General features: G+C 39.1%; 1 protein-coding gene across 1 annotated transcript in view; it reads right to left on the reverse strand.

Annotated features, from left to right (window-relative positions):
- Positions 1-8,608: 8,608 nt before the first annotated feature.
- The window catches only part of LOC101861376 (ataxin-10), a gene marked incomplete at its 5' end in the record, with an annotated part of 14,830 nt that continues 11,266 nt past the window's right edge, over positions 8,609-12,172 (reverse strand). Inside the window, 1 exon segment of the mRNA XM_013085790.2 lies at positions 8,609-11,415. Coding sequence (XP_012941244.1) covers positions 11,225-11,415 — 191 coding nt within the window.

The following is a 12,172-nucleotide window of genomic DNA, read 5'->3' on the forward strand; positions in this document are numbered from 1 at the left end:
CCCCTCCTACACCCTTTCCGCCTTAAAGATAAAGACACCAATTTATTTTATTCATTCATCTTGACCATATTGTGATAAAGCATGGGTCAAAAAGAGGAGTTAGGATAAAAATAACGCAGATTAGAAGTAGAAGCAGACGACACCAAGATACCCACCAACCTCGTACTCCCTTTCTCCGTGAGGTGTGCTTGGGATGCTGTTGAAACTCTGTTGGCGATGACGTCACAATAATATGACGCCACAGCTCACGGTCCTCCTCACCCTGTGGGCCTGATGGCTGTCCTTTCAGCCAGAAATGTTGTCCTGCTACTTCTTCTCCCGTCTTCACTGGACAACTCCCCCCGACCCCCTTTCTGGCACTGTGCTCTATGGCACAATTGTTGGTTGTCCACGGCCTCTTGTTATATATATATGTCTATAATTATGTGTGTGGCTAAACCATTACACGTTTAATCTTCTCTTTATTTCTTCTTTTTTCCCCTTTCTTTTTTTTTTTTTTTTTTGACAGTTCCATTATTCTAATAAAAGTTTTACGGCACTTGCAAACACAAAAATGGAGGAGAGATAGCGGGGACTCTCGTGACCTAGGGGTAAAGGCTTTCGCCTTTCATTCAAAAGGTCCCGGTTTCGAATCTGGGTAGCGCCCCTTTCACATCCTTTCCTGCTCTCTAGCAATATTCTGTCGTCTGCTTTCGTCTCTACTTTCAGCCCCTCCCCGGACCTCCTTTGCCCCCTCTTCTGGGCTCCTGGCTCTTTCTGCAGCCTTTCTACAGCTTCTCCTTGGCTCTTTCTTACTACTGTCTTTCAGCCACACCCCCTGATCTTATGGTAGGTAAGCTCTATACCTAGCCTTCTCGGACAAGGGTGAAAAATATCTGAGGTCCCAGGTACAACTTGGGCTCGTTAAAGATCCTTTGGTGGACTAAAATCGATAAGAGTAGGCTTCGGCCGCCACCCGGGCAAAATTAAAAATGTCCTATCAACTATAAAATGTTTAGTGTGTCCCGCGCACTCAAATGACCTTGTGCAGTTGCAAGCGCCGTAAAACATTCACCAAAAACAAACAAAAGGAGAGATACGTGCTTACTTTTGGTATTAGTAAGCGTTTTACGACACTCGCAATACAATAATTTCATTAGTGCCAAAGATTAGAGGTGTTACAAGAGAGCGACAAACACAACAAAGGAGGAGAGATAAGGACAATATACATGTTTGATAGGAATGGAGCAAATCATTCCAGAGACCAGCCAACCACCCACCGTACAATTTCAGGCCACTTCTGTCGATTGTTCATGGCCTCTGAGCAAGAGTGACGAGAAGAACATCGTCACGATAAAAATCGCGTAGAGCAAGAAAGAAGCAAGAGAGATGGACATAAATAACAGGGAGAAAGAAAAGAAGTAGGACCTACCAGTAGCGCCTTACAACCACCCACACCTTCGGTTTTGTGATGTTATTTAGAACTTCTGCTCTTTCTTTGGTCATATGTTTGGTGCATCCGATCCCAAAGCGCCCCCCCCCCCCCACCATCGGGACAGTGCTACTGACTGAAGTTGTCTTTAGGCCATTCCCAAAGGGAGGATATTAACACGTTCTTATGCACAGTAGAACTGTAAATAGGCTGATTTATTTATCAATGTCATGCTCATAAGGTGCCGAAACAACAGAGGGGAACTATCGTAATTGTTCCTCTACTTCTTTTGTACATTTGTCACTCTCCTGTGAACTGCTATTTCCGGGGCGCCTTGATAGTCGTAGCAGACTTTGTGCTGTTGAGGCTAGGGAGGTGAGCAGAGTAAGCCTGATTCCCCGTTTCGATTTCTCTGTTGACATCCACCCCTTGGCGCTCATTTGACCTTATGCAGTTGCGAGCGCCGTGAAACTTTACTATAACAAACAAAACCAAAGAGCTGGTGATAACAGGTCATTTCAACCCATCAACCTCCCCAAGACAAAAAAAAACATGTTATTGTGTATCCCGAGAAAATATTCCACGGCCACCAGCACAGCCTTGTTTCTATTATCATTCCCTCAACCCTCCCCAGATCCACCCCCTATACACACACACACACACACACACACACACACACACACACACACACACACACACACACACACACACACACACATATATATATATATATATATATATATATATATATATATATGCACATACACAAGCACACATAGTTTGAGTATGAGTACAGAGAAGCACACAGAAACAATATCAGTCGTACTTAGCAGGCAGGAAACAAGATGGATAGACAGAAACAAAAGACGGAAAGAGATGAAGTAGGACATATCAGTGGCACCCTCCAACCGCCCACCCACTAACAAATAGTCTTCTTAAAACTATAAAATACATGACCATCAGACTGCGGTACAAATTTCACAACATGCTTTATTGATTCATTACACAGGACAACACTCGCTTTTAACAGCTCTTGCCGCCTTCCAGTCTATGAACAAGCGAATCAATCACAACAAGTATGTGAGCAATCATGAAATGGGGGAAGGAAAAAAACGATTGGGGAGGGGAAATGGAGAAAGGAGAGAAGGCGGAGGGAAGGGAGGGGGGGGGGTGGCCAGAGGATATAAACTGACACTCAGTCAGCAGGGGGCCAATGAAAGATAGCATTATGAATCACTGATTGTAAGCACAAAAAAATAACATCCACGGAAACGACGAATAAAAGAAACGGCGACTTTACACGAATTATATTATAATGAATCATAAGCATGACTAGATGAATCTGCAGCACTAGATGACATTGAGTCAGTACATGTCATTGTGTATACATTCTCAAAGAACACTCTTTCAAGAAACAGCAGCAGCAGCAGCAGCATCATTAACCAGCTGTATCTTGCTGGTTGTACCCTGGACTAGGCAGCACATTCCCGTAGAGCCCAATGAAACATTGGTACATAGCGTAACATAACATGATTAAAATAGTATAGGTTTAACGCCTTTATCAACATTATTAGGTTATTTAAAGGGCGGGACCTCCAAATTTAACGTCCATCTCCGCAAGGACCGAGACAAACAGGAAATTCGTGTGTAGTGCCTTTCCCAAGCGTAGGACTGAGCTGACACTCAAACCCCTGAACCCACAATCTCACGATTATAGTCGCGGTAGCTTAACCATTAGGCCACTGACGTCTAACATAATACGGATTATCACTCAACTGACGAATGAACTATTTACAACAATTAATTCTTAGTTTACATTGAATGCAAAGGTAGAAATGTATAGGTGACCCCCTCATCCCCCTTTCTTTATAAGAAATTACAAAATATAAACAAGACAATCTAGACCGAAAGAGAGAGAGAAACAGAGAAACAGAGAGAGAAAGGGAGAGAGCGAGAGAGAGTTTATGCAGAATTGCACACAAAACTATCCTTGTTGGAAACATGAAAAGAAATAAACACATCACCCAACAAAATAATAAGAACAAAAAAAAAGCATAGCACTTTCAGAGTTTATGGTAATGAAAGTGCGCCTGTAAATGTCTGACGATGACGAATGCATCTGCAGAGAAAATTTCTTAAGTGAAATAAAAGTAATAAGGTTCAGGATAACTTGTGGCTTCAGCTATGGTCGAAGAGACCAATTCTAGCATTAAAGAAGAGTTTGCCACATTTCAAGCATTTAAAAGCTTCATTTCCCATTATGGATGTGTGTAGCTTACGACTTCTCCCTTGATTTCAGCATTTTTAACTCATGATGCCTCATGCTTCCCATACGAGACGGATGTCACACAGCTAAATGTACATCAAATGTATGATGATCAGAGGAGCGACATATTGATTCAAAGTATCAACATATTGAGCACTTTCAACTTTTACCACACAGCAGAGTAACAGAAATCACAGAACTGAACCAAAAACATTTACAAGTTGTCTTACGAGGCACAAAAGATTGTTTACCATATACATATAAATTCAGATATCATGAATACGTAAATATTGACAAGTGAACACATCGTATAGTCTTTGGCAGAGTATTAGTAAATTGAGCTTCTTTCACTCTTCTCATCTAATTGGCAGTTTGACCTCTCTAGACGTTTTTGCTTTCAGACAAAAATCCATTGCACACCTCAACAGACATTTTACATGTACTTGGCAAACTACACATGATTTGAGAATAGGGGGACAATTGACATTTAACTAAATAAGCAACAAATTAATTCATTGTTTTTTCACCACTGAATAATCTACTCCAAACAGGCGCACCCAGGAAAGTCAACACTGGCATCTTACACATACTATAGAAATATATTATGTACTAGCACAAAATAACACAATACAAGATAGCCAGCAATAACTCAACAAGTCAGTTCACATATTTCGTACTACTGTTCCTCCAAATGTACTCAAAGCTACACGCTGACATTATGCAAGAACAAAATATCCTCTTGGCCCGACCCTAACATTGGGGGCACTTTTAAATCTCAAGGTCTAAAAATATGATCCAACGACCTGTGTGTACTCGCATTTTATAAAGGTCATGATAAATTGGATGCTGTTAATGACAAACAAACATTGTACATAATTACCCTGTTAGTATAAATGTACACCAATATATTAATCTATATACCTTAATTTTTATTTTATTCTTATAAAAATAATGAGAACTACATGTGGATCTATGTGCATTTAATTGGGTCTAAGAGAAAGTGACAAAGTCTCCCTGCTGGTCACAATGGAGCACCCCGATGGTGAATCTGGCTATATCATAAGGTTCAGGGTTCCAATTCCAGTGAAACAAAATTTTTCCAGTCCAAGTGAACTGAAAATGTATTTCCATCTGATGGGAGAAGAAGTCCTTTCCTTTGAAACTATCTAAATTAAAATGTATGCGGGTTGGGCATTGAACATTAGGATTTTAAAAAAGAAAAAAAAACAAAGTCCAGGAAATATAAAACAAAAAGACAAAAACACCAAAATACATACAAATCATAATCTTATATTAATTATCACCTCGCTGTGGCACATCTGTCTCATCTCGTCTAACGGCTCTGAACATTCTTCCAATACAAACAACGAGTAACCAAGCACAACACGCCAAAAGGCTGAACTAACAATATTATAATGAAAATGCCACAAAGTTTGTTCAACCTGCCACTCTGCTTTAGGAGAACTTTCGTATTAAGCAGGGACACAACCCTCTTAATTCTTAAGTACATGTTGTTCATCAGCATTACGTCCCTTGAAGAGAAAAAATGGAGCTGTCTGGCGAAAAAAAAATGATATCCCCCCAACCACAATCAAAAACAATCATGAGTGATAGATATAAACAAATACGGGACAAAAGGCAACTAGTTCCTCACTCAACAGAGCAACGTTCTATTGTCAAATGAAACAAAGAAACAACTGGAAAAAAGAAGACAGCATAATAAACCTAACACAACAGCAAGAAGAATCAATAAATCTATTGTTTAATGACCAAAAAAATTTAAGACAAATGAAATATTCTCATATAAGCACATTAAACTCTACAGCACAAAACAAACAGCTGCCTAGTGATATAAGAAGACTCACCCTGTCTAAATATCATCCCATCAACAAGCTTTTCAATATAAATATGTAGATAAAACTGTTCATAGTGGAATAGCAAGTAAAAGTAGAGTAGTAAATAAAAACAGAGAACAGCATGACTTAAGCACCTCAAAGTGAAAGAGAAGAAAAAAAGTTCATAAGTACATTTTCAAAATTCCACCAGAATGAAGAATTTAAAACAAAGCAGGAATGTTAATAAAGGGAACGTGCCCCTCGGCCCAAGCATGCAGGCTTGGTAGTGTCTAGACAGATTGTAACATGCAGATATTCAGATCTCTTATTTAAGTGGAAAAAAGTGAGGAAATACTGTCTTACTAAATAGAATCGAAATTGTCTTTCTAGCAATCACACTTACTTTTACATAAAAATATAATTTGTAGAACAAGTTTTCACCTGCTGAGTTTTGAGATGCAAAGTCAGCTAGCTTGAGAAGTGAGTTGTCGGTTTCCCCCAACAGCTGGATCACAGAAATGAACAATCAGTGAGAAATCATTTAAAGGCGCCTTTGCTTTAAAATGATACAAATATCTCAAGTACGGCTTGCTCTATGGGCTGACAAACTTGTGACACATGAAAAGAAAATGTACAGTAAAAATAATGTAGTAGTGATAAACCTGGCACCAAACATTTCCAGGTCAGTAGGTAAACAAGCACTGAGGCGCCTTAACACTTACATATTTATCCGAGACAGGGCAGAACATCTTGAAATAAAAATAGGTAGGAGAGGCAAGTTGAGGCAAGTTATAGTTTAACGTGAGATTGGTGGTGGGTGATTGCAAACATTTTGATCAAATGGAGGTTCAGATAATTTCAGGAGGTGGGTTGCTTCATCCCTGCCTGTGTCAGAGTCAACCCTAGCTATTTAGTAAGTTACAGCATCCCAGCAGTTACACAGACATACTTGAAAAAAAATAAATTACATAACTTCTTCACTTGTGAATTGAAATCATGTTTACTGCACGCAACAGTGAAGAGCCTAACACTCTTGGGTAAGTCAGTGAGGCAATGTAACACAGTGGCTTGGGCCACAGGAGGGGAATCCTAGCAGGGAAAGGAAGTAAAAGCCAATTATGCTGGAGCCCCCATCAACCTCTCCCTGCAAAAGATGTTCAATTTTTTAAATTTTAAGACTTTTACAGCACTTGCAACACTAATACGTCATTCTAGTTCTGAAGATTAGAGGTGTTACTAAAGAGTAACATACAAAGAAAAGAAGGAGAGATGAGGACAAAAGATGTTTGATAAGATGGAGCTAACCACATCAGAGCACCCACCAACTACCCACTGCAAGAATGCAAGGACCTGGGTATGTTGTTTGTTTATCTGTTTGACTAAAGAGAAGCACAACCACAAAATAGTAGTCATCTATCGCAGGTAAAAAGAAAGACAGACAAAAACAACAGAGGGAAAGAAAACAATAACCAATGGCTCCTTCCAACCACCCACATACATGAGGAAAGCATGGGCAATGTGATGAAACAGTTTGTCCCAAGACTTATGGAAGATACACATCATTATACTACTCAACTATACACCTTTAATTTTCTTTGAACACGTTCATGGCATTAGATCAATATTAGTTTAGGGGTTTTTTGCATCCTTTTTTTTATACACCAATATTCACCATTTCATAGATTCTTTTGTTAATGAGAGCTATATCAGAATCAGAATCAGCGTGTGCTTTATCTTGCAGATGCAGTACTAAAAATCCACAATGAGAACAGAACAAAATAGTCAATAACAAATACTCTCAGACTTTACAGAGAAAGATGGCATTAGTGAAACAAAAACCAAAAAACCTTCACAAAAAAGCAGCAGAATTGAGGAACAAATAATTAACAGTTGATACCTCTTATCTCAATCTCAATTAGTTAACTAAAAAAGTCTAAAAGACTAGACAGCAGCCTTATCTCAAGGGAATCGAACCCTAAGATTCCCCCCTCCCTTTCCAAAAATACCCCAAGCTTATTGCAGAGAGAGGGAAAGGGAGAGAGAGAGTGAGGGGGGGGGAGGGAGTGTGTGTATCAGTTACGAAGAAAAACGTGCATGAAGCAAAGAACACAGTATAAATGAAGAACAGTGAGTGACCCAATCTGGGCGCTGATTGAGGGCAGGTACATGAGAGGGAAAGGGAGAGAGAGAGTGAGGGGGGGGGGAGGGAGGGAGGGAAAGTGAGAGAGAGAGAGAAAGAAAGAGAGAGAGACCGAAAGAAAGAGAGAAAACGGTTAACAATAAATGTATGAAGCAAAGCACCCATGGCACGGTTGGAACTTGGTCTGAAATTTGGCATATTATGCTCCTACTAACACTTACCTATGGCATCTCTTCATCTGGAACATTGTTCTTTTCTGTGCATTCTGGCGAATCAAAACAGCAACATTTGTGCCAAAACAACAATAAAAAGACAATAAATTAGCCACAGCACCTGTAGCGAGTAACATTAATCAATATTGATTATGTCACAGATGTAGCAAAAATACCTATCAAATAACAGGCAATGTAATGCCAAAAATGGTAAGATAGGCGGAGTGTTCCTCAAATTTCTCCCTCTACGAGATGAACAAAGATTGTCTTTGCCAAAAAATACAACATCATTACATAATAATTCATTTGGACCATTGATGGAGAAGACAAAAAAAAGAGATACCCGAATTTCTATTGATACCCTATAAAGCACATAATACTGACTGGAATACCCAGTAAATTAATGTGATTGATAGAGATAGATCGAGTACATGTTTTCTTGTGGTTGTTGTTTTTTTCTAGTAGAGATTTTAAGGCGCTCGCAACTACATAAGGTCATATGAGCACCAGAAGATTAGAGGTGTTACAAGAGAGTAACAAACATAAAAATGAAGGAGGGGGAGATAAGGACGATAGATGTTTGATAGGAAAGAAGGAGCAAACCACACCACAGTACTCACCAACCACCCATGTACATGTTTTACAGCACTATCAACATAGGTTTAGCCATAACTAACGTGAGCAAAGACAATTGTGGTGTAAATCAAAGATACACCTGTAACAAACCTATAACAAACTCTGTGGAAAGGTTTAGACCTTTAATAACAATTTTAACAATTTTACAAGCTACCTCAAAGATGCAATGCCTTATATATACGTGCTAAGACACAAAGTCATACAACATACAACTTGAATGCAAGTATGTAGTTCTACTATTAGAAAATTTACCATTTCTGATAGGTCATTGACTATACGTGGTACATTCTCGAGATATTATGAGCTTATGCCACATTTCTAGTCCTTTAGAATTTGAACTATACAACAAACATCTTCATGAAACTACTGGAAGAAAGTTCCCTCCAATTATAAATAGTCAGAAAACTTTGGCGCAACATGAACGTTACAAATGGTACTATGCCTACACAAGGCAGTAAATATGGCGTGTTAATATGTGAAATAAAATGCTCAAGTTCTGAGAGCCATTTTCTCAAGACTTGTGGCCTGTTGAAGACAAAGCAATGATGCTGACGGCAAAGAGGATTAAAATGGCAAAACTGATGTTACAGTCTCATACTGTTTACTTCAGATTCTTCATGGAGTTTGAGACTCTTGTTACACATTTCTTTCTTATCAAGGGCAACCTGCATCAACATATAACAGAGTCTGTTGTCTTGTGTGATTATTTCTTGTTTTTTTTAGTAAAGAGAAGCGCATTGACACAAAAATGGTCATCTATTGCAGGGAAAAAGTAACAAAGACAGACAGAAACTGAAACAACAGAGGGAAAGTAAAGAAATAGGGCCTACCAGTGGCACCCTCCAGCCACCAGATCTTCTGATATGCTTTCACTGGGACACAAACAACAAGTAACTAGGCTGTTGTAATCAGACCCTTCATTTCAAGGACAAAAACTTTCTGTTCCAATCCCACATCACAAAGTTATTTTCATCAAGCACCAGTATCTTTATTTTTCTGCAAGGTTTGTTTCCCATACAGCCAAGGTTGGCTCTACTACTAAAACGCATGGTGAACATCAAGGTCATATTTACGCCATTACAATAGTCTGTCAGATTGTGTCTTAACTTTGATTTATTCTATGCAAATATTCATTCTGGAAATTGTTTAATCGAGTACGCTAAAAGAAAAATACAAAAGAATACTTTTTGTTGTCTATTTATGAATCTATTTTTATCAACATATAAATCTTGTCCTAGAGAAATTCACTTCATTCCACAACTGGAGAAACATGACCAGTCTCTTTCACTGCTTACAAAATAGGACATTCCAACTCCAAATGTTAAGTCTGCAGTAATCACAGATTGTGATCAACAAAGAAATCTGAAGTCTAAAGGCTGGCAAAATATTAAATGTAAAATAAAGGAAGAAAAAACCTGGGCTGACGCTGTGGTCACAATTCATTCATTCATTCACACAAATGCTTCACTTTCAACTTCATGAAAATATTAGTTGTAATCATACAAATGCAGTATCTTCAATTTCACAAAAACATGAATTGTAACAATAGCTATGTCAATGCACAAATTTAATATATTAAAAATGTTAAAAGTCACATTTGAGTACATGTACTACCTAATGACATTTGCCTGTGCCATATATAAATAGGAGACAAATCCCACTCCTTCTTTCCTGGGAAAGAAAAGAAAAAACACACCTCCCCCATCCTTTCAAACTCTAAAAGAAAATAAGTACAGAAAAAAAGAACCAAATCAAATTTAAAAAAAAAAGAATACAGACACTTTATCTAGCACAGTGTAAAAGTGTAACGACTTTCAGTTTTATCACAAATAAATACCACAGAAACAGTTCAAACAGCATTTTCACGGACAAGGCGATTGAACACACCTTCACTTGTCCTAACAAAACCCTATAATGACAAATAAATCAAATAAATTAGGACGGTAAAAACAAGAGGTAAAAGAGGTGGGACACCAACCACACCTGAAAACAAGACGGACTCGAAGTCATTGGCCCACTTGACAAGACCTTCATAATATTGTGAGACTTTGGACAACTCAGGGCATGAAGGAAACACATGCATACAGCTCTTTCCCTCTGGCATAAAACAGTTATAGTTTTAGTGCGAGCCTTACAGCACTTGCATCCCATATAAGTGCAGAATATTAGAGGTGTTACTAGAGAGTAACGTACAAAGAAGAGAAAGAGGAGAGATAAGGTTGATGGATGCTTGATAGTGAAAAAGGAGCCAGAACACCTGCTAACCACCCGCCTAGCATAATAAAAACTGATAGAGCCCATAAGTTACAACAACATAATGTGTTGTAGATCTTTCCCTTAGAGACACTTTCACTGACCAAACAAGTGCCACTGTACTGTCAGCAGTCCCTACTTCAGACCTTTCCAATGTGGCCAGCCATACCTAAACCAAATAACCAACGTAAGACAAAACAAAATCACAGAACATTTCAAAAAGAAAAAAAAACTCCAGAAGAGAGGCCAACCAAACATTCCACAACTGGGAACAACACTTGACTGAATTTCAGGAGCAGTTATTTGTAAAACCTAGAGGGGAACAAAATAGCATGCCAATAAGTTGAGAGCTGTAAAAATCCTTTTCAAGCCTCAGCTATGTTGACTCTTGAAACCATCAGCTGCAATGACCTCTGCCCCTTCCCCTAAAAACACATCAACCTCCATCCTGACAACAGGAGCAGTTGCAGCTCATTTCTTTGAGTCGTCCACTGGCTTGATGACAATTTTCCCTCCTCTTAGCTCTGTGTGGACGCCCATCTCCCTCAGCGTGCTCATATGACCCGCCATGCCCTGCAGAGACATACCAGATAGGACGTCTCGGTTGGCTCGGTTGTTCTCCACCAGGTTGCGGATTGCCAGGACCACCCATTGTGTAATGACTGCGAGGTCGGTTAAGGAAAATAACGTCATCTTGTCTCAATTTATAAAGAAAGAAAGAGCAAAGGAACAAGAAATCCAAAATGATAATATTTTATCTTTCTAAGAAATCTGTCATGCAATGACATATAAAAGACATCCAAATCACGTGGTAAACCACAAATTCATACAAACAAACAAAATAAAATCGGTGATCATCCTGAAGCTGAGTATTACTATAAGGGGAAATAATTGTGCTTTGTGAGTACATTCATGAGTTACACCTCTTCCCCTGTGGTCTCAAAACACATTACATGTACTTGTATCATCAACGTGGCAGCGAGTCTTGCCTGCTCTCTTCGAAAAGTCGCCTGCATTCCTTCGTTTTCAGTAAGCACAATAGCCTTCTAGATAATAATAGTTCATGCCATTTGTATTTACACTAGATCAATGGTTTATAATAAAAAATAAGTGAAGGAAATAATACATAATATTATAAATATAGGCCTACAGATATTTCATAAGAAGCGAAATATATGATATAAGAAGCGCCACACAAGTACATCCCCGCAAAGATCCCCGCTTGCAATAATAACATTCATCACACAAGAGGACAGAACCCCTGCAGCTGTGCTTGGGCAAAGATCTATTGCCCAGCCCGTTGCGCGTGCGCACACACACACACACACACACACAAACAAACACACACACATACACACACTCACTCACACACACGCGCACACTCACACGCGCTCGCATACACGCACGCCCGCACACACA

The sequence above is a fragment of the Aplysia californica genome, unplaced genomic scaffold (genome assembly GCF_000002075.1).
Source record: "Aplysia californica isolate F4 #8 unplaced genomic scaffold, AplCal3.0 scaffold00407, whole genome shotgun sequence".
Classification (NCBI taxonomy): Eukaryota; Metazoa; Mollusca; class Gastropoda; order Aplysiida; family Aplysiidae; genus Aplysia; species Aplysia californica.